The 27,652-nt window shown below is 45.4% G+C and overlaps 1 protein-coding gene across 8 annotated transcripts; it reads right to left on the reverse strand.

The window, feature by feature from the left end:
- Window positions 1-675: 675 nt before the first annotated feature.
- On the reverse strand, window positions 676-26,649 carry LOC138440789 (cytochrome P450 4F2-like). Of its 8 annotated transcripts, none has more exons than XM_069590672.1 (13): window positions 26,362-26,649; window positions 24,381-24,608; window positions 22,330-22,474; window positions 19,262-19,315; window positions 19,041-19,168; window positions 17,314-17,435; window positions 6,234-6,504; window positions 5,183-5,249; window positions 4,882-5,011; window positions 2,207-2,340; window positions 2,047-2,111; window positions 1,777-1,859; window positions 676-1,364 (listed from the first exon to the last, which is right to left on the reverse strand). In XM_069590672.1, the coding sequence occupies exons 2-13, from the start codon at window positions 24,576-24,578 to the stop codon at window positions 1,190-1,192; spliced, it is 1,572 nt and encodes a 523-aa protein (XP_069446773.1). In that variant the 5' UTR covers window positions 24,579-24,608; window positions 26,362-26,649; the 3' UTR covers window positions 676-1,189. The 8 variants fall into 8 exon arrangements, 7 of the variants coding, with proteins under 7 accessions (XP_069446773.1, XP_069446772.1, XP_069446775.1 ...); XM_069590671.1 differs by having other exon boundaries at window positions 26,373-26,635; XM_069590674.1 differs by having other exon boundaries at window positions 26,369-26,577.
- Window positions 26,650-27,652: the final 1,003 nt, after the last annotated feature.

Below are 27,652 nucleotides of genomic sequence, written 5' to 3' on the forward strand. Positions count from 1 at the left end.
TTTATTCACATTTTCTTTCTTTTTTTTTATCTTTGACAAGTGTATTTAAATTGCATCATCTCAGGTTCAACTCAAAGAAAGAACATTTACAGTGATGTATTCAAAGAGATACCACATATGATAAGGTATCATTTAGGGTACGAGATAAACATTTTAAATAAGATCTCTGAAGGCAAAGAAAAACAAATGTGATTTTCAGCTCAGAATATATTAAATACTTGCTCTTTTTATGTTACAGGGTTTCTTTCTTATTAGTTAACCATTAAGTCTTCTGTTCCCAACTTGTAGACTCCTGAAAGGGTCTGAGACCAGGACTCTGCCCCAGGATCCCCTGCAGCCTGAGTCATGGGGCAGGGGGTGCCTAGTCCTGGGACAGCTACTCTGTCTAATGTGAACCTGCTTGATCTCCACTTCCTAGAACAGCGAGACAAAAATGAAATCCTGGGTCATGTCTCTGTGAAGGAAAAAAGTTGTTTTTTCAGTATCTAACTTCACGTCAGCTTCACATTAAAGCCCCTGGCCACTGTGTAATAGATGTAACTATGGGGATTTTTTTTTTATTTTCTGACTCTTCTACTGATAGTTTTCTTCAACAGCAGGTTTCCACCTGTCTCAAAACTGAAATATGACTTGTATGACTTTGAGACATTTTAATCTGAGAAACTGATGCATAAGCAAAGGAGGAAATGAACTTTTATTGAGTACTGATGTTTACAAGACATTGAGTCAGTCACTTTGCACATGCTTGTTTATTCAGTCTCCACAACAGCGCAATGACGTGGCTTCTATTATGTAATATAAAATGAGGCTTTGAGAGAGAAACTATTTCCCCCAAACAAAACAGCTAGTAAATGGCAGACTGGGATGGTGACCTTGGTAGTACAATAGCAGGGAGTGAATCTGACCCTGGCTGCATCAAGCTCTCTGGTCAACCTTCCCTAACGAGTAGTCTTACCCTCATGACTCAGGCTGGAGCTCCAGCTACCACATCAGTGTTCCCTCCCACACACATTGCTCCTATCTCCCAAGTTCACAGCCACGCTGGTCCTGTTGAACCTAGAAAGTACCAAGCGCCCCTGCTGGCTCTTGATGAGACTAGTGCAGAAGTGACCACATAATTTTTATTCCTGGGAATTTTCAGGGAGGTGGCTAGACCGGGGAGGATTCCAGGAGAGAAGGGGCTGCTGTGTCATTGCTGGCCTGTGCTCAGAGGCTCCACCCGCAGCCAAAGTCCGCCCTCCGCACGCAGGATCAGCTCTGGCTTCCGGCGAGGCTCCTCACCCGGCAGGACGCGGAAGCGCAGTAGCGTGAGCGCCAGGATCACCTTCATCTCCGTCATGGCAAACGTCTGCCCGATGCAGTTCCTGTGGGCCAGAGTGAGGTCTCTGACTGTGCTGGGAACCTTTACCCAGGCCCCATCGCTCCTAGAATCTAGCTCACAACTCCCACCCCCACCCACGGTGATAGAGAATACGAACGTTGCCTGAGACCCCTACATAGGCTTGACTATCTGAGCCTGACTGAAAGCCCAGTCAGGGACACAGACCAGCAGGCAGGGAAACAGGACTCCCAGCACAATGTAGACCCCCTCCTTGGACCCACTATCATTCCCCAAACACTTTCCTATAACTTCCAGGGGAGGGGAGGGAAGGAGAGCCAAAACTCTGACCATCTTCATTTTTCCCACTCCCCTGCCAGAAAGTCATGTCTGGAATCTCAGTCCCAGAACCCCCAACACACCACCCCATCCCTACCTCAGATGCCCACTACCCTCACCTGGGTCCCACTGAGAAGGGAATAAAAGCCAGAGGTGACCTCCCCTTGATGTTTTCTGGCTCGAAGCGGAAGGGGTCATAGACCTGGGGGCAAGACAAGACAAGGCTATTGGGTGGGATCTCCCAGGGCATCCATCCTTGGAGAAGCAGATGTGTGTATAATGGGAGGGAGGTGATGTCTGATTTGCCAATCAGAATTCTGTAGTCTCCCCCGGGCCTCTCAATGGGAATGGACAGGGATGATGGAGGTATGGCGTGGGGGAGGCATCACCTCAGGGTCTGGCCACACAGATGGGTTGTGGTGAGTCCCAACAATATTGATGAGGCAGATAACACCTGTGGAACAAGAGAGGGCAGCAGAACTAGGTCCTCACTGCCTCATTGACCCCTCTTTCTCACCAGGAAGCTCCTCCCCTAGTCATTGTGAGTACCTTTGGGGATGACCCGGCCATCTGGAAGCAAAGTGTCCTGGGTATAGCGGCGGGAGATGACTGTGACTGGGGGGTGCAATCGCAGACTCTCCTTGATGCACATGGTCAGGAAGGGCAACTGGGCCAGGTCGTCCCTAAGGAACCCCCACAACAATTATCCAGGGAGCAAAAAGAGACACACCACCAGCCCTCCTGGTGCCCCATAAGATCCTCTCTGCCCAGAACAAAATCACAGATGGATCCAATATCTCCAAACTCATTAAGTCATATACATAAATGATACAGCTTTTTCTTTGTCCCTTGTCCCTCAATTAAATTTTTTTTAAAGATAGAAAGAAAAGCAGTATCACAGAAGAACCAGACAAAATTGAGTCTGATGTTTTCAGAATCTTTTCTGAGCAACATACCCAAAATCCAGCCATAAAAATATTCAAAACTTGTATAAAAATATATTATTCTTTACATCAAGAACAAAATCAAAAGGTAGATAAGTAAGAAGCAAAAGAAACAGATTCAATGTTTACTCTTATTTATTACTGCACTACAGACATTAGTTAATGCAACTAGATGGGGGCAGGGAGGAGAGAAATATCATTTGAATGTGGGGGTAAATGTGTCATTTTTGGTAGATAGCGATTTTATATTTAGAAAATAAGAGAATTTACTAGAAAACTTCTATACATTTTGAAGATAAGATCCAGTAAGGGGGACTGAGTTTTTTCCCTAATCCTCTTCATTCTGTGTAGTGATTTAAATTCTTAACAAATGGTACAGTTAACTAGTTCAAAATTAGAAAACTACACACTCTTATAGCCCAACACTCATTTCCCCTCCTCACTGTTTCCCTAAGTAACTTTGTTTTATGTATCCTTCCAGGGAGAGTGTATTGCATTTTAAAAGTTATATAGTGTTCATAGCATGCTGTATAATGTACACCCTGGTCTGTATCTTTTACATGTAACGGTATATCAGTGTCTTCTTGTACAGCTCCTGGACTTGCATCAAGAGTAGGGCCTTCTCTTCTGCAGAACTACAAATAATTTCCCATGGCTTCCTCTAGAGACTTTGTGCCTGTGCATGCTCAGTCACTCAGTCGTGCCCTACTCTTTGCGACCTCGTGGACAGTAGCCCGCCAGGTTCCTCTGTCCATGGGATTCTCCAGGCAGGAATACTAGAGTGGGTCACCATTTTCTGCTCCAGGGGATCTTCCCCACCCAGAGACAGAACCCATGTCTCCTGCATCTCTTGCATTGGCAGGTGGGTTCTTCACCACTGTGCCACCTGGGAAGCCTTCTGGAGCCTTTAAGATTCATTTATTTTATATTTTATGTCTTTGATTCATGTCGACGTTACGTTCATATAAGACGAGAAAGAGGTTGGATTCATTTTTTCCATCTAGCGCTCCAGTTGTTACAAGAGCTTTTATGAAACAGGCTTTATTTTTCCTATTGATATGACACGCTATATGTAGTGTTACCATGCTCACTGGGCAAGAAAATTATATCCATACATTATTAACTTTCCTATGAGAAATAATAGAAAAGATGGTGATGATATCAACTACCTGGTTTAAATGTAGCAAGAAATGGTAGTGTCTGTATGCCACATGAACATATAGATGTTTCTCCATCCAGGTAGGATATATGACTCACCATAGCAACGAGAGTATTCAAAGGTTAATTTAACAAAATGTGCATATGGTCTCCATGCTAAAATCTCAGACTATAGTTAAACTATATTATTTTAATATCCAAAATTGGTTATCCACTCCACACTCTGGAGTAGTGTGTGTTGATATTATTAATTAATCTACCTTACACAGTCAGTCACATGTACAAATCAAACCCCTCCCTCCCTCCTGCCTCTCACTTCCCTTCTCCCCTACACCCTCTTACTCTCCATCTCTTCATTTTGGCCAGGCTATTTCTTCACCATAAGCACCTCAAATGCACCTCAAAATATCTACTGCTCATCTTGGAAGATCTAAGTTGAGGACATTTTTTCCAACTTTGATTTTCCTCTCTAAATCGAAACCCTGCCCTGGCCATCTACACTGGGAGTGTTCTGACCTGGGACTATTCCTCACCAGGCTGAGAGGTCCTGGAAGGCAAGACTGGGTCTGGTCCTTCCTGAGTCTCCAAGACACAGAATGGGACTTAGAAGAATTGGAGATATCATAGAACTGAGAAGAGGGAGGCAGTGTACCAGTGTTTGTTGAATGGGGACTGGATGGAGGAAGATGCAGGTATCCCTGGACAAGTGGTGAATGACTTTAGTCCCTAAGGGTTCCATGTGAATCCTGGACTAAATAATATGAGGATAAAAGGGGCAGGAGATCAGCAAACACTCATGGAGTGAAGATGTGTGAAAACATGTGATTTTTAGAGAGAAAGGTAACAGAGTGGAGGGGAAGTTCAAATACTGAATATGTGCTAAGTAGCAACATCTGCCCTCCCACATTGTCACCAGTTATCTCAGAAATCCAAGTTTCTGTCCCCAAAGCAAGAAAACTTTGCCCTGCTATCCATGCTGAGTAACAGATCCAGCTTCTGAGCTTTGCTACTATTCTCACTAAGTAACAACGACAAAATCCACACAAAATTTCCCTTATCCCCAGCCAGGAAACAGAGTCAATGCGAGGGGTTCAGGAGTGCACCATGAGGACTTGCACTCACCACTCAATCTCTTTAGACTCACGGTCCCTCAGAAGGTCTTGCACTTCTTGCCGGCAGCGCTCCTGGTATTCTGGGTGCTTTGCAAGGTTGTACAGGACCCAGGAGAGACCACTAGCTGTGGTGTCATGGCCTGAGGAATATCCAGAAAGGTTTGGATCTCTGGGCTACTTCAGCACCGGAGAGTGGACAATACCCTCCCATAGGGAGGATGGGGAGGAGTTGAGTGGTCCAAGGTCCCCTTGGCAACATCCTGGAGTAGAGAGACCCAGCCTTCTAAGTAGTCCCACACTGGGACTCTCACCCTCAAACATGAAGGTGTCAGCTTCAGCCCGGATATCTTCATCTGATAATCCCTTCCCATCTTCATCCTGGAGAGAAAGCAAAATCCCCAGAATCACACTAGCTCATAGTCCCTGAGCCTAAACTGCAACAACCTCTGAATTTCCATCATCCATCCAGAAACCCAAGCCCACCCTGAACTCCTAGACCTCTTATGCCCACTCCAGATGTCTCTATTTCTTTGCCTCCTATGTTGTGCCTGGTGATAGGAATCAATGATCCTTTAGTATTTTTATGTTTTGACATGATGAGGGATTTTGGAGAAAAAAAAGTTAATGTCCACCTGGGTTGCAGGATCATCAACTAGCAACTTGTTTTGTAAGCTAGAGATTGAGCATTGTCCCCAAAGACATCTGCTCACAGGCTTGGTGATTAAATCCAAAGATCTTTTTATCCTAGAGATAGGGAATGGGTATTAAACCTATAAAATCATAGACTGCTTTCTCACCAAAGATGATTTATTTAAGCTCCAAACAATCTCTCTCTTTTCTTCTCTCCTCTCTCCCTCTCTTTCTCCATCTTCTTATGCCTATCCATAAACCTTTCCTTACCCACTATAGGGAAGAAGGGGCAAAGTATTAGCTGTCCTGTATGGGTTCCAAATTTCAAAATCTGGAGGTAATTCTGCTGTGATGCCAGCATGGCTGCACGTACAGATGAAAGCATCATGGTGCCCTCAAAGGAATTTGCAAATGGAGAACCAGAGCTAAGTTCTACTCTGACTACTGAAATTAATGCTCTGCTCTGATCCAAGGTTCTGCATACATACAATACACAGAGAGAGAGATTAACTTATCAACTTTGAAATAGACTAAACTCTCAGGCCCTTGACAGTTTTAGCATTCCCTGCAGACAGTATTCCACACAATCATCTATAAAACTTTTCTCTGACCCATACTTCCCTTCCACAAGCACCTTCTATGACTCCCCAGTACCCTCTGTATCTTATTTAGGTTCTCTGATCAGATCAAAGTCCATTTTACTTCCTAAACTCAGATCCCAGAGGAACCCACCTTGGTCAACAGAAGCACATCGATGAAGTCCAAAGTCTTGGTCTTCACCTTGGCCTTGAGGAAATCATCAGTACCCTCACTGGGAAGGGTGTGGCGCCGCTCCTGAATGACTGCATCTGTGAAGTCGTGCACCAGGCGGCAGGCCCTGCGGAAGCGCCACCAGTCTGGGGTGAGGAAGTACAGAGAGTCCACGTGCAGGAAGATCTGCTGGTTCCGCTTTGCCACAAGTGCACTGAGCTCCAAGATGGTGGCAATATATTCACTGGGCTTCCTGAAGGATGAGAGCATGAAGGGAAGCCACCACTTAAAATACGGGAAGCCCAGAAACTGCGGGCTACCTCCCTTCAGGAAGCTGAGGCTGCAGAAACATATGGTTCACAGATACAGTGTAGGGATGAGCCAGGAGATGTGACTCTTCAAACTCCTCTCAACCCACATCCCATCTCCGTGAGCTGCCTCCATGTCCCAGGCACCTAGAGCACAGCTTAGACATCAGGCTTCTCTCCTTTCTCACCCTGTTTCTGTTCCCCTCTCCTTCCCCACACTCTCCACTCAGTTCAGACCCTTAACCTTGCCCAGCTGATCAATGGGGATAACAGCTTCCCTACGCTCCTTACTTCTAGTGTCAACACAGTTGAATGGTGTTGTGCCTATTACAGTTGGCCTTGAGTCATCTGACAAATGATCTCTTGGACATCTTCCAAGCTCAACTTTGACCGTGACCTTCGTGTGCTCAAATATCTTCCTTGGCTCTCTGAAAACCTCAGAATAAAGTTCCTATCCTTTTTGTTTGGTTTCAGAAGGTTTTAAGATATAACCCAGCCCACTCCTCCAAACTTATTTCCAAGGTGTCTCCTCACTATTGCACACATTTTGCTCATTTTAGCCTGCTAGTTTTTATCAAGGGCTTCCCTGGTGGCTCAGAGGTTAAAGCGTTTGCCTGCAATGCAGGAGACCTAGGTTCGATCCCTGGGTCAGGAAGATCCCCTGGAGAAGGAAATGGCAACCCACTCCAGTATTCTTGCCTGGAGAATCCCATGGATAGAAGAGCCTGGTGGGCTACAGTCCACGGGGTCGCAAAGAGTCGGAGACGGCTGAGCGACCTCACTTTCCAAGCAATTCTACCTACCTAAAAGGATATCTCCGGAAGTGGGAGGAGGATCCTAAGATGGCGGAGGAATAGGATGGGGAGACCATTTTCTTCCCCACAAATTCATCAAAAGAACATTTGAATGCTGAGTAAATTCCACAAAACAACTTCTGAATGCTGGCAGAGGACATCAGGCACCCTGAAAAGCAGCCCATTGTCTTCGAAAGGAGGCAGGAAAAAGTATATAAAAGATAAAAAGAGAGACAAAAGAGGTAGGGACAGAGGAGATCCATCCCGGGAAAGGAATCTTTAAAAAGAGAGAAGTTTCCAAACACCAGAAAACGCTCTCACTGGCAAGTCTGTGGTGAGCCTTGGAACCTCAGAGGGCAACATAACTGGGGGGAAAAATAAATAAATAATCAAAACCCACAGATTACATGCCCAATGGTAACTCCCAGCAAAGAAGCAGCACAGACACCCGCATCCGCCTCTAGCAAGCAGGGGCTGGGCAGGGAGGCACGGGCTGCATTGCTTAGGGTAAAGACTGGGCCTGAATGCCCCAAGGGCAATCTGAGGGAACTAACTTGAGATAGCAAACGAGACTGTGGGATAGCTATCTCATGAAAAGCCCTAACCTAAGACACTGCCAGGCCCACTCACAGAACAAAGGACTGAGCAGAGCTAGCTGGCTGCAGACCGGGCCATCCCCCGCTGGAGACAGGCAGGCAAGGGCAGCCGGAGCCAGAAGGGGGCAATTGTGGCCCCAGAGAGGCGTCATCTACCCAACTGCAAGCAGGCTTCATTGATAACCAAGACTTCTTGGGATTCTGGATGGTTGACATCTGCCGGGAGGGTCACAGCCAGAGATCAGCTCCCCAGAAGAGACACACAGCACACCTGAGAAGGTGTGCCCATTGTACACCAAGAAAACTGAGCAGCAGGGATGGGGGAGGCGATAAGTCACAGCAACCATGCTTGCCAAGCACCTGGTCACCTGAGCTGCTCGGACCTGGGAAGGGCACAAAACACAGGCCCAAACAAGTCTGTGCCTTTGTGGAGCACCTGAGTACCTGAACCTGAGCAGCTTAGACCGGGGAAGTGCATACAACCCAGGGCCAGCCTCAGACAGTTCCCGGCAGAGCAACCTAGAACCTCAGCAGTGTAGACAGGGAAAGCACACACGCTGTGAGTGGGGGCAAACCTAGTGTGGCCAAGACACTGCGAGCACATGCCAGTGTTATTTGTTTGCAGTGTTCCTCCCTCCCCACAGCACGACTGAACAAGTGAGCCTTAAAAAGTGTCCACCACCGCCCCCTTGTGTCAGGGTGGAAATTAGACACTGACGAGACCAGCAAACAGAAGAAGCTAAATCAAACAGAGGGAACTGCCTTGGAAGTGACAGGTGCAATAGATTAAAACCCTGTAGTTAGCACCAACTACGTAGGAAGGGGCCTATATCTTGAGAAGTGTACGCTGGATCAAGGAACTATCTGAAAATGAACTGACCCCACACTGTCCACAACAACACCAGAGAAAGTCCTAGATATATCTTTACTATTATCATTCTTTAAGTTAAATTTTTTTATTTTTAAGTCCTCTATTACTCTTTTAATTTTCATTTTTATAACCTACTGTTACTTTGCACAAAAAACTCTATTTTTTAAAGCAAACTTCATACATTTGTATTTTTTATGGCTTTGTTTTTTTCTTTAATATTGTATATTTGAGAACACAACCTCTACTCTAGATTTTTAATCTTTGCTTTTTGGTATTTCTAATCAATTTTGTACCTTTGAGAACCCAATCTTTGGTACCCATTTTGACTTGGGAGCAAGATTACTGGCTTGACTGCTCTCTCCCCCTTTTGACTCTCCTTTTTCTCCACCAGGTCGCCTCTATCTCCTCCCTCCCCCTTCTCTTCTCTACTCAACTTTGAACCTCTTTGTGTGTTCTGGGATGTGGAGAACACTTAGGGAACTGATTACTGGCTGGATCTATCTCTCACCTTTTGATTCCCCCTTTTATCTCCTGGCCACCTCTGTCTCCTTCCTCCCTCTTCTCTTCTATTCTCTGTGTAACTCCGTGAACATCTCTGAATGATCCACACTGTGGAGAGCACATAGGGAACTGGCTAGCTTACTGATTACTGGCTAGCTCACTCTCGTCCTATTTGATTCCCCCTCTTCTCCTCCTGGTCACCTCTATCTCTCTCCTCCCTCTTCTCTTCCTCATGTAATTCTGTGAACCTCTCTGGGTGTCCCTCACTGTGGAGAAACTTTTCATCTTTAACTTAGATGTTTGATCATTGGTGCTGTATAGATGTAGAAGTCTTGAGGCTACTGTAAGAGGCAGAGGCAGGAGGCTTAAGTCTGAATCCTGAAAACACCAGAGAACTCCTGACTCCAGGGAACATTACTCAATAGGAGCTCTTCATACACCTCCATACCAACACTGAAACCAAGCACCACCCAAGGGCCAACAAGTTCCAGAGCAAGACATACCACGCAAATTCTCCAGCAACACAGGAACATAGCCCTGAGCCTCAATATACAGGCTTCCCAAAGTCACACCAAACCCATTGACATCTCATAACTCATTACTAGTCACTTCATTGCACTCCAGAGAGAAGAAATCCAGCTCCACCCACCAGAACACCGACACAAGCTTCCCTAGCCAGGAAACCATGACAAGCCACCAGTCCAACCCCACCCACAGTAAGAAAACTCTACAGTGAAGAGAACTCCAGAAACTGCCAGAATATGGAAAGGCCACCCTAAAAACAGAAATATAAACAAGATGAAAATGCAGAGAAATACCAGCTGGTAAAGGAACAGTATAAATGCCCACCAAACCAAACAAAGGAGAAAGAGATAGGGAATCTACCTGATAAAGAATTAAGAATAATGATAGTGAAAATGATGCAATATATTGAAAACAAAATGGAGTTACAGATAAATAGAGCAGAGGCAAGGATTGAAAAGATGCAAGAAAGGTTTAACAAGGACATAGAAGAAATAAAAAAGAGTCAATACATAATGAATAATGAAATAAATGAGATCAAAAACAATCTGGAGGGAACCAACAGTAGAATAATGGAAGCAGAAGATAGGATAAGTGAGGTAGAAGATAGAATGGTGGAAATAAATGAAACAGAGAGGAAAAAAGAAAAATGAATTAAAAGAAATGAGGACAATCTCAGAGACCTCTAGGACGATGTTAAATGCCCAAACATCCAAATCATAGGAGTCCCAGAGGAAGAGGACAAAAAGAAAGACCATGAGAAAATACTTGAGGAAATAATAGTTGAAAACTTCCCTAAAATGGGGAAGGAAATAATCACCAAAGTCCAAGAAACCCAGAGAGTCCCAAACAGGATAAACCCAAGGTAAAACACCCCAGGGCACATATTAATCAAATTAACAAAGATCAAACACAAAGAACAAATATTAAAAGCAGCAGGGGAAAAACAACAAATAACACACAAGGGGATTCCCATAAGGATAACAGCTGATCTTTCAATAGAAATGCTTCAGGCCAGGAGGGAATGGCAGGACACACTTAAAGTGATGAAAGAAAATAACCTACAGCCCAGATTACTGTACCCAGCAAGGATCTCATTCAAATATGAAGGAGAAATCAAAAGCTTTACAGGCAAGCAAAAGCTGAGAGAATTCAGCACCACCAAACCAGCTCTCCAACAAATGCTAAAGGATCTTCTCTAGACAGGAAATACAGAAAGGGTTTATATACTCGAACCCAAAACAATAAAGTAAATGGTAACGGGATCATACTTATCAATAATTACCTTAAATGTAAATGGGTTGAATGCCCCAACCAAGAGACAAAGACTGGCTGAATGGATACAAAAACAAGACCCCTATATATGTTGTCTACAAGAGACCCACCTCAAAACAAGGGACACATACAGACTGAAAGTGAAGGGCTGGAAAAAGATATCCCATGCAAATAGAGACCAAAAGAAAGCAGGAGTAGCAATACTCTTATCAGATAACATAGACTTTAAAACAAAAGCTGTGAAAAGACATCGAAGGACACTACCTAACGATCAAAGGATCAATCCAAGAAGTGATATAATTATAAATATATGTGCACCCAACATAGGAGCACCGCAATATGTAAGACAAATGCTCACAAGTATGAAAGGGGAAATTAACAATAACACAATAATAGTGGGAGACTTTAATACCCCACCCACACCCATGGATAGATCAACTAAACAGAAAATTAACAAGGAAACACAAACTTTAAATGATACAACAGACCAATTAGACCTAATTGATATCTATAGGACATTTCACCCCCAAACAATGAATTTCATCTTTTTCTCAAGTTCACACGGAACCTTCTCCAGGATAGATCACATCCTGGGCCACAAATCTAGCCGTGGTAAATTCAAACAATTGGAAATCATTCCAAGCACCTTTTCTGATCACAATGCAGTAGGATTACATCTCAGTTACAGGAGAAAAACTATTAAAAATTCCAGCATATGGAAGCTGAACAATACCCTGCTAAATAACCAACAAATAACAGAAGAAATCAAAAAAGAAATCAAAATATGCATCGAAATGAATGAAAATGAAAACACAACAACCCAAAACCTGTGGGACACTGTAAAAGCAGTGCTAAAGGGAAGGTTTATAGCAATACAGGCATACCTCAAGAAACAAGAAAAAAGTCAAATAAATAACCTAACTCTACACCTAAAGCAACTACAAAAGGAAGAAATGAAGAACCCCAGGACTGGAGGAGGGGCGTTCAGGATGGGGAACACGTGTATACCTGTAGCTGATTCATGTTGATGTATGGCAAAACCAATAGAATATTGTAAAGTAATTAACCTCCAAATAAAATAAATAAATTTATATTTTTAAAAATTAGGACAGAAATAAATGCAAAAGAAACAAAAGAGACCATAGCAAAAATCAACAAAGCCAAAAGCTGGTTCTTTGAGAAGATAAATAAAACTGACAAACCATTAGCCAGACTCATCAATACACAAAGGGAGAAAACTAAAATCTCTAAAATTAGAAATGAAAATGGAGAGATCACAACAGACAACACAGAAATACAAAGGATCATAAGAGACTACTATCAGCAACCAGATGCCAATAAAATGGACAACTTGGAAGAAATGGAAAAAAATCTTAGAAAAGTACAACTTTCCAAAACTGAACCAGGAAGAAATAGAAAATTTTAACAGACCCATCACAAGCACAGAAATTGAAACTGTAATCAGAAATCTTCCAGGAAACAAAAGCCCAGGACCAGACAGCTTCACAGCTGAATTCTACCTAAAATTAAGGAAGAGCTAACACCTATCCTACTCAAACTCCTCCAGAAAATTGCAGAGGAAGGTAAACTTCCAAACTCATTCTATGAGGCCACCATCACCCTAATACCAAAATCAGACAAAGATGTCACAATAAAAGAAAACTACAGGCCAATATCACTGATGAACATAGATGCAAAAATCCTTAACAAAATTCTAGCAAACAGAATCCAATAACACATTAAAAAGATCTCCATATTCATTATCAAATATGTAGTTTGCGGGATTGGCTGGAGAAAAATACTATAAATAAACAGAGAACCACTAGCAAAAAAAAAAAAATATATATATATATATATATATATATATATATATATATATATCATATTCATCATGACCAAGTGGGCTTTATCCCAGGGATGCAAGGATTCTTCAATATCTGCAAATTAATCAATGTAATACACCAGATTAACAAATTGAAAGATGAAAACCATATGATTATCTTAATAGATGCCGAGAAAACCTTTTCAAAATTCAGCATCCATTTATGATAAAAACCCTCCAGAAAGTAGGAATAGAAGGAACACACCTCAACATAATAAAAGCCTTATATGACAAACACTCAGCAAACATTATCCTCAATGGTGAAAAATTGAAAGCATGTCCCCTAAGTCAAGAACAAGACAAGGGTGCCCACTCTCACCACTACTATTCAACATAGTTTTGGAAGTTTTGGCCACAGCAATCAGAGTAGAAAAGGGAATAAAAGGAATCCACATTGGAAAAGAAGTAAAACTCTCACTGTTTGAAGATGACATGATCCTCTACACGGAAAACCCAAAAGACTCTGCCAGAAAATTACTAGAGCTAATCAATGAATATAGTAAAGTTGCAGGATATAAAATCAACACACAGAAATCCCTTGCATTCCGATACACTAATAATGAGAAAAAAGAGAAATTAAGGAAACAATTCCATTCACCATTGCAATGAAAAGAATAAAATACTTAGGTGTGTATCTACCAAAAGAAACAAAAGATCTATATATAGAAAACTATAATACACTGATGAAAGGAATCAAAAAGGACATAAATAGATGGGAAAATATACCGTGTTCATGGATTGGAAGAATCAATATAGTGAAAGTAGGTATACTACCCAAAGCAATCTATAGATTCAATTCAATCCCTATCAAGCTACCAACGGTATTTTTCGCAGAACTAGAACAAATAATTTCACCATTTGTATGGAAATACAAAAACACTCGAATAGCCAAAGCGATCTTGAGAAAGAAGAATGGAACTGGAGGAATCAACTTGCCTGACTTCAGGCTCTACTACAAAGCCACAGTCGTCAAGACAGTATGGTGCTGGCACAAAGACAGAAATATAGATCATTGGAACAAAATAGAAAGCCCAGAGGTAAATCAACACACCTATGGACAACTTATCTTTGACAATGGAGGCAAGAATATACAATGGAGAAAAGACAATCTCTTTAACAAGTGGTGCTGGGAAAACTGGTCAACCCCTTGTAAAAGAATGAAACTAGAACACTTTCTAACACCATATACAAAAATAAACTCAAAATGGATTAAAGATCTAAACATAAGACCAGAAACTATAAAACTCCTAGAGGAGAACATAAGCAAAACACTCTCCCACATAAATCACAGCAGGATCCTCTATGACCCACCTCCCAGAATATTGGAGATAAAAGCAAAAATAAACAAATGGGACCTCATTAAAGTTAAAACCTTCTGCACAACAAAGGAAACTATAAGCAAGATGAAAATACAGCCTTCAGAATGGGAGAAAATAATAGCAAATGAAGCAACTGACAAAGAATTAATCTCAAAAATATACAAGCAACTCCTACAGCTCAATTCCAGAAAAATAAACGACCCAATCAAAAAATGGGTCAAAGAACTAAACAGACATTTCTCCAAAGAAGACATACAGATGGGTAACAAACACATGAAAAGACACTCAACATCACTCATTATCAGAGAAATGCAAATCAAAACCCCAATGAGGTACCATTTCATGCCAGTCAGAATGGCTGCGATCCAAAAGTCTACAAGCAATAAATGCTGGAGAGGGTGTGGAGAAAAGGAAACCCTCTTACTCTGTTGGTGAGAATGCCAACTGTTGGGAGCCAGCGTGAGGAACTCCGCCCATGGCAAAGGCCATGAGGAAGGAAGCTTGGCATACGCAAAGGCGTGATCAAGCCTCAGGAAACCCCCTGTTCCCAAGCATCTATCCCCAAAACCAGAGTACTTTACAGGGAGCTCTCCCCCATAACCATTTCTTTCAGAGAAGGAGTTAACTTGCAGCTCCAGTTAATGAAAATTCCTGGGCGTGACAAAAGTGTTTCAACTTACTAACTCTGGAGGTTCTCTGGCTTGCCTGATCAGGCTCGTCTGGCTGCATGTGATTGTTTACAGCCTCCCAACTGTGAGAGGCATGGGATGTTTTAAAACTTTCTAAATACAGACTCTTTTGAGAAGTTAGAAGATCATTAGTATAGCATTAGTAGGTTGATTAGGAATTATATTGGTGAAGGGTTTTTTCATTTGTCCTGCCAATAATTACTGCTAATTCCCTGCCCTGGGTGTGACAAGGATGTCTCAGGTCAAACCTCTCTGCTGACAGACTAGCTTGTGTGACAGCCTCTCAGCCATAAACAGCACAGAGTTTGGAGTATTAGCATAGGGCTTTTTTCATTGATGAGTCAATGATTGCCATCAGGCCTCCATATCCTTAGGCACCTGGGAATATATTAATCAATGTATTTGGAATATAGAAAAGGAAATATAGTAGTTTTTGATGTTAGCAATACTAGACTTTTGAGTTAATGAATCTTCTCTTTTGTTATAGATCACTGTACTTTGTTATAAATCACTATAAATCACTATGCTATGTAACTTTATCACTATCTTAAGACAAAATAGATCTTAAGGGGAACATTGGTGAAGGGTTTACATTTGTTGAGCCAACACTTGCTGCTAAATCTCCATATTCCTGTCCTTATAATGAATATAACTAGCATATAGGAGAAATAAGTATTAAGCTTTAAGATTAATCATGTTAAACCTTAGGTTAAGTAAATTCCTTTCTTGATTGTAACTCACTACACCCTCACCCTATAGGAATGCAACTTTATTTGGAGGGTGGCGCCTGATTTAAGAAAAAATCACCCCTGGAAAAATAGGTTTTCTGGTTAACTGAAGGGCCATAAAATGTCAGCAGACCTCATGGCTAAAAGATGATGAAACTCATAAGACCTTTGTATAATTTTATATGAAGCACCTGATTGTGACAAGGGTCAGGTCTGCTGACCCCCACGTGACTCTGTATTCATCCCTATGTATAACAAAAAGGTATATAAACAAACCTGAAAAATAAAGAAATCGGATCAGTTTCTAGAAAGACTGATTCCCCCGTGTCGTTTCTTTCTTGCTCTCCGCTTTCTTGGCTGAATTCCCATCTGAAATGTGGGTACTCACCAAGCCTGCTAATTCTGCCTGTGTTTTTGAGATCGGACCAGGGAGGCCTCAGTGCCTCCTCTCCTTTGGGAGAAAGAAAAGACGCCTGTGGCCTACGTAGATGGTGATTGGGATTCCATGTAAACCAGTTATTCAGCCTCTTTTCTCCACTAATTCTCCTACTACACTATCTGTTTCTAATCTCCCTCTATATCTGTAATAAAATAAGTTTTTTCCAGGACACCGACTCCGTCCCCACTTTTGAATCACCCTGGATCCACCGGGGCTGGACCCCGGCAGCAAACTAGTACAGCCACTATGGAGAACAGTGTGGAAATTCCTTAAAAACCTGGAAATAGAACTGGTATATGACCCAGCAATCCCACTGCTGGGCATACACACTGAGGAAACCAGAACTGAAAAAGACACTTGTACCCCAATGTTCATCACAGCACTGTGTATAATAGCCAGGACATTGAAGCAACCTAGAATGTCCATCAGCAGACAAATGGATAAGAAAGCTGTGGTACATATACACAATGGAATATTGCTCAGATGTTAAAAAGAATGCATTTGAATCAGTTCTAATGAGGTGGATGAAACTGGAGCCTATTGTACAGAGTGAAGTAAGCCAGAAAGAGAAACACCAATACAGTACAATAACACATATACGTGGAATTTAGAAAGATGGTAACAATAACCCTGTATGTGAGACAGCAAAAGAGACAAAGATGTATAGAACAGTCTTTTGGACTCTGTGGGAGAGGGCGAGAGTGGGATGAAATGGGAGAATGGCATTGAAACATGTATATTATCATATGTAAAACGAATCGCTAGTCCAGGTTTGATGCATGATACAGGATGCTCGGGCCTGGTACACTGTGATGACCCAGAGGGATGGGATGGGGAGGGAGGTGGGAGGGTATTCAGAATAGGGAACATATGTACACCCATGGTGGATTCATGCCAATGTATTGCAAAACCAATACAATATTGTAAAGTAATTAGCCTCCAATTAAAATAAATAAATTTATGTTTTAAAAAAGAGGTAAAAAAGGATATCTCCTCCTTTCCCTTACTGTTGTTCAATTTCCAAATCTGACCCACCTCCTCCAGGAAGTCCATTCTGATTGTCCTAGCCAGTCTCCCCTCCCTCATCTATTCCTTTGGGTCTATGTCTCATGTTCCCAGGCCCTTGGCCAAGACTCACTCTTGGCAATTGCTATCATAACTGAAGACGCATTTCTGCAAACTGTCCAGGGTCATGAGGCTGATGTGTTCAAACATGTCCAGATGGGTGTGGCCTTCTGTGATCAGACGCTGCCACTTGGCCTAGACAGAGAAGGGAACAGTGTTAGGGCTGAAAGCTGGTTTCTCTGAGCCTCTCCTCAGTCTGAACCACTTGGATGGACTCCCCCAGATCCTGCATCCTGGGCCTGGACTCCCCTTTCCAGGAAGAACCAGGCTTGGGTGGGAGTGAAAGTTGTTACTGTTAGGACATTAAGTCTCCATGGCTAGGAGTCAGGAGATCTGGGTTTTTTAAATCCTGGCTCTGCTTCCAACATCTTTGTATCCTGTGGTAACATTAATGCATAAAGTGGGTACAGAGCAAATGTTAACTTTCTTCCTGCTTATTTTGATAAACTGATTAAGAAAATGTCCCCTATGTTGAAAGAAGTAGTCTTACATGAACCCTGAGTAACCCTGCCCTTTAATGTTGGATATGCAAAAAAAAAAAAAAAAAAATTGCAAGACCTCTACATTCTTTACCTTAGCAATTTTGCAGTTATATTTATAGGCAACAACCTTAAGGGGTGAGGTTATGTCTCCCCCTGGACAAATATCTAGCTTGCTTCTAATTCTATAAAATTCATAGAGTCCCTAAACCTATACTCCTACCTCCAGTAATATAACATGCTACATGAACAGGCAGCAATCAAAGTCCACTTGTGGCATCTGCATGGGATTTGGTGACATGGAGGAGGAATGCCACCAACTAGAAGCACATGCTGTTTGCTGTGCCAAAAGTAAGAAACTGTCCTTTGTCTCTGACCCAGGATCTCATATATTCTGGCAGAATCCATGAAACAGTGGCAAGATCACTTGAAGCTTGTATGTAGGAAAAAATCCCAAGTGCTTCACAGAAACCTGCCTTCTAGTCCTTCATTTCCCTATGTATATATCCCAAGCCTTTTCAATGTAATTTTTCAGAAGCTTCTATTGTGAGATGGAGCCTATTTCACCATCTTTCATTTATGACCTGCTTCTGGACTTGTTTTGGCCAATAGACCATGCTGAAAATGATGAGATGCTCATCCCAAAGCTAGATCCCAAGGGACATTGCAGTTCCTCTCAATCTGATGGAACCCTACTCCTGTGATGTGAACAAGCCTCAGATACCTTCTAAAGGAAGACAGTCGTGAAAGGAAGTCCATTTGCCCCAGGGGAGGTCGTCCTAGATCAAATTGCAGTCAGCCAAGCTCTTAATGTGACAGAGCACAGAACTTCAGCTCAGCAAAGCTTCCTAACTGACCCACAGCTGATCACAGATACATGGGCGGCCCCATCCACCTTCACAAGGACCGGCCAACTGACTCACAGTCCTGTTGTCAATACTAAACTCTTATTGCTTCAAAGCTGTTACTCAGCAATAACCACTACACAGTGTGCATCATTATCACCAAACGTGTTCCCAGATTTCAAGGCTTCCCTAATGGAAATAGAGAAACTAAAACCTACTGTGTGCCAGAGACATGGCTTCATATGTCTCGACCCCCTGCAAAGCAGGGATCACAGTGTACAGCTGAAGAACCTGAGGCTCAGAAAGAAAGAACAATGGACTCAAGCTTCCCAGAAGAGGCAGAATTCCAAAACAATATCTCTGAGTCCCCACTGTCCCCAAGACTCCAGCTGGGACCCTGGGTTCAAGAGACTCACATGCATGATGTCTGCGCTCTTGGTGAAAATCTTCATATAGGGCTTCAGGATGTTGAAGTGGAAGGCAGGTGTCAGCATGCGACGGTGCCTGCTCCACTTGTCACCAGCACTCAGCAGGAGCCCATCTCCTAGCAGAGATAGCCACGGGGAGTGGGCAAAGGAAGACCTTCTCCTGGGTCCCCAGGGTCATCCCCAATCCCCCTTTACAAACAGTTACTCACCCAGCCAGGGCTTCAGAAAGTCATAGAAGATCACATCCTTGGGTGCAGCAGCAGCTGACATGAAAGAGGACCATCAGGGGCCAGGGAGAGGGGGAGGGGAGGATTTTTGTGTGGAATAGAGGATCCCAGCCAGGAATCTGCCCTTTCTGAGCCCTCCATAGCAGGAATGGGATCAAGAGCACAGGAGACCAGAAGCCAGGTGGAGAGATGACAGAAGGCAGGGACCAGACCAGGCTGAAAACCAGAAAAGAGCAAAGCAGAGTCCATAGACACAACTCTGTGTGCTTAGACACACCCCAACATGACACAACATGCCCCAACATTCCCTGACATGGCTCCTACATGGTCTAACAGGTTATGAAGACACAGGCATAACCCAGCACTCTACAAAACATCATTATGGGGACCAAGGATACCTCATCTGCCCCAGTACTGACCTCTCCTGAGACATCTGACATGGCCATATGTGTTAACATGTCCTGACATGGCCCCAACATGAATGACACAACCTGATATGACCCAACAACTCTGCCATGGACCTGAAGACCATCTGACCTGACCTCAGTGTGCCCCAGGCAGGCTCCAGACAGGACTTGAATATACTGATGACCTGAACCATACCTGAACCAGGTGCCCCAAGCATACCCTAAAACCTGCATCAGATGAGACTCACATAAGGTCTCAGGCATTTCTCAGAGTGACCCTGAGTCCCAGACCTCAGACAGACCCCAGATGTGGCCCAAACATGACCAGCAGGAGAATCAGACAATCTCAGAGAAGAACCAGTCAGGCCCTAACATGCCTCAGATATCTTTGGCCACAGCTGAGCCTCAGATATGAATCTCTGAGCTCAGGTGTGAACATATATCAGGTGTCACAGCTGTAACCAGAGTTCAGGGAGAAACATAAACCTGACCAGACATGGCCATGCATCCCACATCACATAGACATGCCCTAGACATGAGCGGACATGTCTGTGGGTCAGGCAGAAGAGGGGTCCAGGTGAGAGAGACACGTTGGTATGTCTGCCACGCCCCCCTCTGCTTTCACCCTGGTCACTCACACACCTGAAAGTAACACTTTGTCCACGGCAACAAGCAAGCTGTGGCCAGGGAGGCATCTACCTGGAGCAAAAAGCACAGGCTTGATGCAGGTGGCGTGGAAGATGCGGCTGATCACATTCCAGGAGCCGACCTACTAGCAGTACACATCCCCATGGGTGCTGGTCAGGCCCTGTGTGTACAGGAGACCTTCCTCTTAGCTCCAAATCTGGAGAGGAACAAAAAGGACCCAATTCACAATCTTCTAGGCTGCCAGAGGCAAGGACTGGCAAGCCAGTGATTGACACCTGCACCCATGGATCACCTCTAGCAGCTGCTCCTCTGTTCTCAGTCTCTTCCCAGGGTCCCTCCCACACTTTGTATGAACTGGGATCTGTTGGGTATAGAATGGGCTTCCAGGTGGTGCTAGTGGTAAAGAACCCACCTGTTAATGCAGGAGATATAAGAGATAGGGGTTCAATCCCTGGGTCAGGAAGATCCCCTGGAGGAGGGCATGGTACCCCCATACCAGTATTCTTGCCTGGAGAATCCCACAGACAGAGAAGCCTGGTGGGCTACAGTCCATGGGGTCACACAGAGTTGGACATGACTGAAGCGACTCAGCATGCATGCAAGGATACATGATAGAAAGGGGACTTCCCTGTTAGGACCCCAAACACCATTTTCATGCAACTTCTCTTCTGTCCCCATATTCCAGGTGGAGAAACTCTGGCTCTACATAATAAAGTAATTTGCTGACATTCTCATAGACAGTAAGCCTGAGGTGGAAGTCCAAGTCTGTCCAAACACAGAGCTTGAGTTCTTAGCCATTAAATTGATCTGAACCCCAAAACAATAGCTCAGAGGACCCTGTGCCTCCAAGACCAGGCACTCAGAGGCTTGTGGATGCAGGAACTGGTCCTATGAATCTGGCAAGGGAAATTAAAGGAAATCTTATCATTTTCCTAGAAATGTTGTGAATGAGCTGACTTTCCTGTGGGGATTGAGCTTCCGGGCTTCATCTTAACCAGGATGAGAAGGAAGCCATCACAGATGAACTTGGGACTAAATTATGAAGACAGATGTCTGATGATATTATTTAGTATCTGGAGCCCAGCTAGGCCTGAATATACCTCAAGGAGAGTGACTTCAAAGCCAATTGATTTTGTGGCAAAGTTCATAGTAGGGTGGTGTTTTTCCCCACTACTAACAATGAAAGATAACTTCAGCAGCCAGAGGCAGCCAGGGTGCTTCCAAGGCTCACCCAGCATTCTGGTGTCAGAGCCAAGGTTTCTGCAGCATGTTGCCTGTCCCGCTTGCTTGCTTGGACTGTCGAAGGGTGGAAGGGGCAGAGGACAAAGGAAGGGAGCCAGGGTGTGGTAGAGTCTCCTCAGGAAGATTCCTGGGGACTGGAGAAGGAGGGCACTAAACTGGAAGTGGTCAAGCCCCAGGATTGGGTCAAAGAAACTAACCCTTCAGAGAGGTAGATGTCATGGAAATAGCAACCCAGATCCTTCACGAGCTAGAAGCGTTTGTTGCTCTCGGACAGGGGATGGGTGGGATGAGGACAGACCTGGAAAGGGGTCTGGGAGGCCATGGTTGCGATTGACATCCCTCTACTCTCTGCTTGAAAAAATTTCTGCTCATCACTCCAGACCCAGTTCCAGAAACTCCACCTCCAGGAAGCCTTCCAGCATGCCCCAGCAGACAGCCTTGCTTCTTCTCTGCATTGTCACAGACCAACATCTTCCTCTGGCCAGGTCCTGACCTACCACACCAGATATGTGACCTCAAGACTAAGGGTGTCCTTCACCCAGAACACCAGGGTAGGGTAGAGACAGCTTTGGAAGGAGGGAAGAGGCAGCAAGAATGGTATTGGTGAATATTTGAAGGAAAGAGAAAGATGGCTGAGAGAGACGAGGGGAAGTGGAGTGGGGTTGGTAGGGGCCCCATAGAAGCTTGGCAGGAAGGAGCTGGAAGCCCAGAGGTGTGTCATGACACCCACCATCACAAGCTCTGCATGGGTACCTGAGGCGTTGGCGACAGTCCGGATCATGTCAGGGTGGCAGAAAATGATGATGGGAATAGCAGGGCCAAGGCAGATCCTAAATCCCTGGGGGTACTTGGCTACAAGCTGGGTGAAGTCCCGCATGCCCTTCTCCGTGGATGGGTACTGCAAGCAAGGTAACAGCCATCACTCTTTTAAAGAAGCCACTGCAGCAGACAGTGTGTGGGATTCTGCACAGATGGAGGGAACTTCTGCTTCCTCCTTCCCTCTGGGAGAGAGAGGGTCCTGGAGCATTTCCAAGTCCCAAGGACATACCCCAGAGCACAGGAAAAGACAGGCTCTCTGCCCACAGGGAGGCTGACCTTGGCTTGAGAAGGCAAGTTTTTCTTGACCTGGGAGTGATTTCAGCCCCAAGGGGTGGCCATAGAAGGAGATGCTCATTGGGGAGAAGGGATGCCCACTGGGGAGGTTTGTGGATAGCAGGGTGGCCTCAGGACTCCTCCCTGGGTTTGTTCTCACTTTATTTCATATTCTGTTCCATCTACATAGCCTCCAGTTCCTGGCATGCTGAAGGGTCTGCAGATCTAGGACCTTCCAGGCCTGATCTACTGCAAGGGACAGATGTGAACTCTGTTTATCCATCAGGAGAGCAGCTCTAATCTCTGCTGGCTGGGCTCTGCATCCTGTCTAACTTATGGGCATACCATTTACACAGAAGAAACAGAGGCCATGTTCCCCAAAGGGGGTAGATGACAGGGTTGTCTTCTGGTGAAACCCTCAGAATCCTCCCTGTCTGAATGCCCCATTCAAGTCTGACAAACACCCCCAGATGCTCTTGGCAAGTGAACATAAGTCACTTTCACCTCTGTGACTTGCTTTCCTCTGACCAAAGGCCAGCTGAGCACTCAAAGCACTTGAGATTGGTCTAGAGAGGAAGAGTCACTTATCTGAGGTCACACAGAAAGAGAGGCTAGAGAAAGGAAGACTGACCAAGACCAGACCCCACTGCCAAGCTGTTAGAGGGGACGGCAGAACTGCAGTGACTTTGTAACATTCCCACTTCCCCCAGACTTGGCCAAGACCATTTCAAGACCCAGAATCTCAGGAAATCTTCCCTGCAGCCTTTAGAATCTATGTCCCTTCTGAATGTTGCCATAATAAACAGTAAATTTGCAGTAAGTCCTCCCCCAAATTGTAGTTCTCATCCCAGGAAGAAAAGAAAAACTGCATTCATCTCTTAGCTGGGCTGCTAGGCAGAAGGTGCTGGATACCCGTTCATTCAACTTTGACTGAGCGAGGTGATGGAAAGTTCATTACCTAGGTCCTCAAGCATTTATTTCGCATGCCAGCCCTGCACGTGGCAATGTAGTGTCTGCTCACCAGAACTATCATCAAATTGGGAGGCAGTTAATAAGTAACTGGACAATTCACTGTTCAATTATCATGAGAAAGGCCAATGAAAGTTCAAGGTCTGGGGTACAAGGTGGGCAGGTGTGGAGGAGAGGAAGGTCTAAAAAGGCTTCTGAAAGAGGAAATGGTTGACCAACTTTATCCAGATGGGGCAAGGAGACCAGTGGGACCTCTTAGTTGGGGGGGGAGTAAGAGAAGAGGGAGGGATCCCTGAAAGGGGAGGGGGTGAGTAGCTCTACGCCATAGGTGGGGATGGGGAGGTGATAGCTGTTTCCTGGAAGGAAGCTGTAACCCAGAATGAAAAGACACAGGAAAGTGGCCACATGCAGAGCAGACCCTGGACAATACCCTTGAGGAGGTCTCAAGGCCACCATGCAGACTGGAGAGGCCAAGGGACCAGGTTCTATGCAGCCTGGACTCAGAGGTGCACTAATGTGTGCAAGGCAGGTAGGAAATGGACCCCAAAGCAGGCTAGGGCTGGAAAGACAGGATGTGGGGAAGGTCTCGATGGCAGAGCAGAGGAATGAGTGAGGGAGGGAAGAGGGGGCTCCCTGGCCTCCCTGGCTTCTCTGATGTCCTAGACCCCAGCCCAAACCCTGAGGCCTATTCATGAAGTCCATCCAACCCGATCCCCCGGATCTGTCCTGCTGCTCACACTCACCTGGCCCATGTGACCCAAGAACCAGTTACGTTTTGGGGGCTGTGGGAAACATCGGAGGCGGTGAAAGTTGTTGTAGGAGGCGTAGGTCCAGGCCAGGACGCGGGCCAGGATCCAGGAGGCACCAACCAGCAGCAGCAGCAGCCACGGGGAGGCTGCCACCGGCCCGAGCCCCAGCCAGGACAGGCTCAGCTCCAGCATCCTGTGGTCAGATGGGGTGCAGGGTGAGTCCTGAGGATGAAGGAAGAGACAGTGATGGTGAGCTGTGAGGCAGAGACGGAAAGAGGGAGAGGAGCAAGGGAGTGAGGGGCAGGGATAGGGAGGGCTGGGGAGGAGCGAGAAGGGCTCAGAGACAGACAGACCGGGACTGGGAGAGGGGAGGGAGAAACAGAAATTCAGAGGAAGAGGGAGAGAGAGAGACTGAGGCTGGGAGAGGAAAGGGAGAACCAGAGAAATTCAGAGGAAAGACAGAGAGGCAAAGAGAGAGAGACAGAAAGACAGGCACACAGACTGTGTATTCACTTCCCAGGCCGGTTTATTGCCTGGAGCCACTGCCTAGAGCCGTCTTCCCCATCCCTGGCTATGGCACCCCCCCACACCCCGCCTCCTCACCACCTGCCTCTTGTCTCCCAACCTAGCACTTTGTGTCAGGAGTGGCTTGCTGCCACATGGATTCCTGCCCCCCACCCCCACCCCCGCCCCAGAAGGCCTCTCTCCCTGGCTTGACCTCTGATCTAGGGGAGGCTGGACTTGGTGGCCCAGTCAGCCAATCCCCACAGCCTCTTTACCACCCCCACCCCACTCCTGGCAGCTGCCCAGATAGACTTTGGAGGAAGAGGGACTATACTGAGAGAGGTCTGCAAATCAGCTCAGAGCACCATAGTGTGGAAATTGGATCTGCAGGACTCAGTACCTCCCATGATAACGAGTTGCGGGGCGGGAAAGGGTGACTCTGAATCTCAAGTTTACAGCCGCCCCTGCCCTTCCAAGCTCAGGGTGAAGCAGGCAAAAGCATAAAGGTTCAGGTGCCAGGTGAGCAGGGGAAACATCTCCTGGACTCTTTGTGGGCCAGAAGGACATGATGCACAGATGGGCTTCCCTGGTGGCTCAGATGGTAAAGAATCTGCCCATAATGAGGGAGACCTGGGTTCAATGCCTGGGTCGGGACAATCTCCTGGAAAAGGGAATGGCAACCCACTCCAGTATTCTTGCTTGGAGAATTCCATGGACAGAAGAGCCTGGTGGGCTACAGTTCACAGGGTCACAAAGAGTCAGACATGACTGAGCAACTGACACACTAGGCACAAAATCAGGAAGCTCAGAACTATGAAGCCTCTGGTCTCCAGGGCACACAGCCTGGCAGGAGTTCAAGTCCTATTGCCAAGCAACCCAGGGCCTGGGGTGAAACATGACTTTTGGGAACAGAATAGAATCCAGCCTGACTGTGGATTACCTGCATCAGATTCAGAGGGTAAAGGGCCCAGTTGGAAGAGGACATCTAGAGGCATGAGGGTAAGGCTGCAAGGGGCTCATAGGGAATAGGGTCCACACAGGGGAGGGAAGAGCTGGAATATCCTGAGTAGGCAGCCTCACTGTGACTATGGGCTGTGCTGACCTTCCCTGGGCTCAGTCTTCCCATCTGGCAAATGGGATTGTTGGATGAGTGCCTTGAGAGGGGCACCAAAGAGGATTTCATGGAAAAACGGGAAGGATCAGGAGCCCCAAACCTCCTTCCCCCAACCCTGGTGAGGGGATTCAAGAGCAGGATCCTAAAACTCTCAGTGGTGTGGTGTGCACCCCCCCGCGCCCCCACCTCGCACCAAGCCCTGCATAATCTCCTTCCCCTCTGCAGGAGATTTCACCACCTGACAGTCCCATTCACACCAGGGCCAGGCAGGCAAAGCCAGAATATGATAAACCACGCAGAGTCCTGGGACACACAAGAGACACACAAGAGACCAGTGCCCAGAGGGGCTCAGCTCACCGCAGACCTACTGTGTGCCGGGAATAGGCAGGCATCCTACAGCAGGACCACAGCCAACACACCAGCATTTTTCCACGTAAGCCACGGAAGCTGTTTTAAGTTCTCTACGCATATTAACCTTTTTTTTTTTTTTCATTTTATAAATGAGGAAACTGAGACAAAAACTATGTGAGTGGCTTGCCCAAAGCCACACAGCTGTCAGACCAGGCTGTGCCCAGGCTCCACCCTGGGCACCCTGAGCCACTAAGCTCTTCTCCTTCCATACCTGTCAATCAACACTTCATTAGCACCACCTCCACAGATGGTGGAAACATTAAGGGAGACCGTGAGTGTAAAACACAAAGAACAGAGGAAGGGCCCAATAAATGCAAGTCATTGTTTTGCTGTTGTTGGCATTGTGGTTGTTCTTCATGCAATCATCCAATCGACCTGCAAGATAAAATCCATGAGCCTGTTTTTACAGAAGAGGGGATCCGAATAGGTGAAACAACTTTCTCCAGCCTCCCAGAAAACTAGGTAAATACGACATTACAAATGACTGAAAAGCCTGGCATGCAGTACATGTTCATTAAATATCTGGGGAAAATAGAAAAGTTTCAAAGAGTGAATTCTAAAGTTCAGCTGCTGAAACTCTGACCCTTGAACCACCCTCCTCCTATCATCAGTATCACCTGAGAGTTTGCAGTAAATGCAGAATCTCACACCCCCACGTGGAAACACAGACTCAGAACTGCATCTAACTAGATCTGCTGGGGAACCGTGTACACTTCTTCAAGTATTAGAAAGTGTTGCTTTAAGACTCCCTGGAGTCTGGATTCTGCAAGGGATGCAGGAAGCCAATATCTCCACCCTTCTGGTTCTCAGAGTTGTTTTCAGTTATAAAATAAAGAGAAAAGTCTATATCTCCTGGGGCTATAACCATATGATTATGCACCACGTATTATGAGCTGGGCTTCCCCAGTGACTCAGAGATAAAGAGTCCACCTGCAATGCAGGAGACAGGTTCAATCCATGAGTCAGGAAGATTCCCTGGAGGAAGAAATGGCTACCCACTCCTGCCGGGGTCCAGCCCCAGTGGATCCAGGGTAATTCGAAGGGGAGACGGAATCGGCATCCTAGGAAAAAACTTATTTAATTACAGATATAAAGAGAAATTTTAAAAGAATAGTGTAGTAAGAAATATTAGTGGAGAAAAAGAGGCTGAATAACTTGGTTTACGTGGAATACCAATAAAGCTTCGAGACAAGAAGCTTGCACCACCTACGCAGGCCACAGGCGTCTTTCCGTCCTC

Source organism: Ovis canadensis, chromosome 5 (genome assembly GCF_042477335.2).
Source record: "Ovis canadensis isolate MfBH-ARS-UI-01 breed Bighorn chromosome 5, ARS-UI_OviCan_v2, whole genome shotgun sequence".
Taxonomy (NCBI): Eukaryota; Metazoa; Chordata; class Mammalia; order Artiodactyla; family Bovidae; genus Ovis; species Ovis canadensis.

Coding starts and splice junctions, on each gene's coding strand:
- LOC138440789 (XM_069590671.1), bottom strand. CDS start 26,429: ATGCTGGTGTGTTGGCTGTGGTCCTGCTGTAGGATGCCTGCCTATTCC. Junction 5,250..6,233: donor ATGTGCTTCTGTTGACCAAG/GTGGGTTCCTCT, acceptor CTTTCTCTCCAG/GATGAAGATGGGAAGGGATT. Junction 5,012..5,182: donor TGACACCTTCATGTTTGAGG/GTGAGAGTCCCA, acceptor GATATTCCTCAG/GCCATGACACCACAGCTAGT.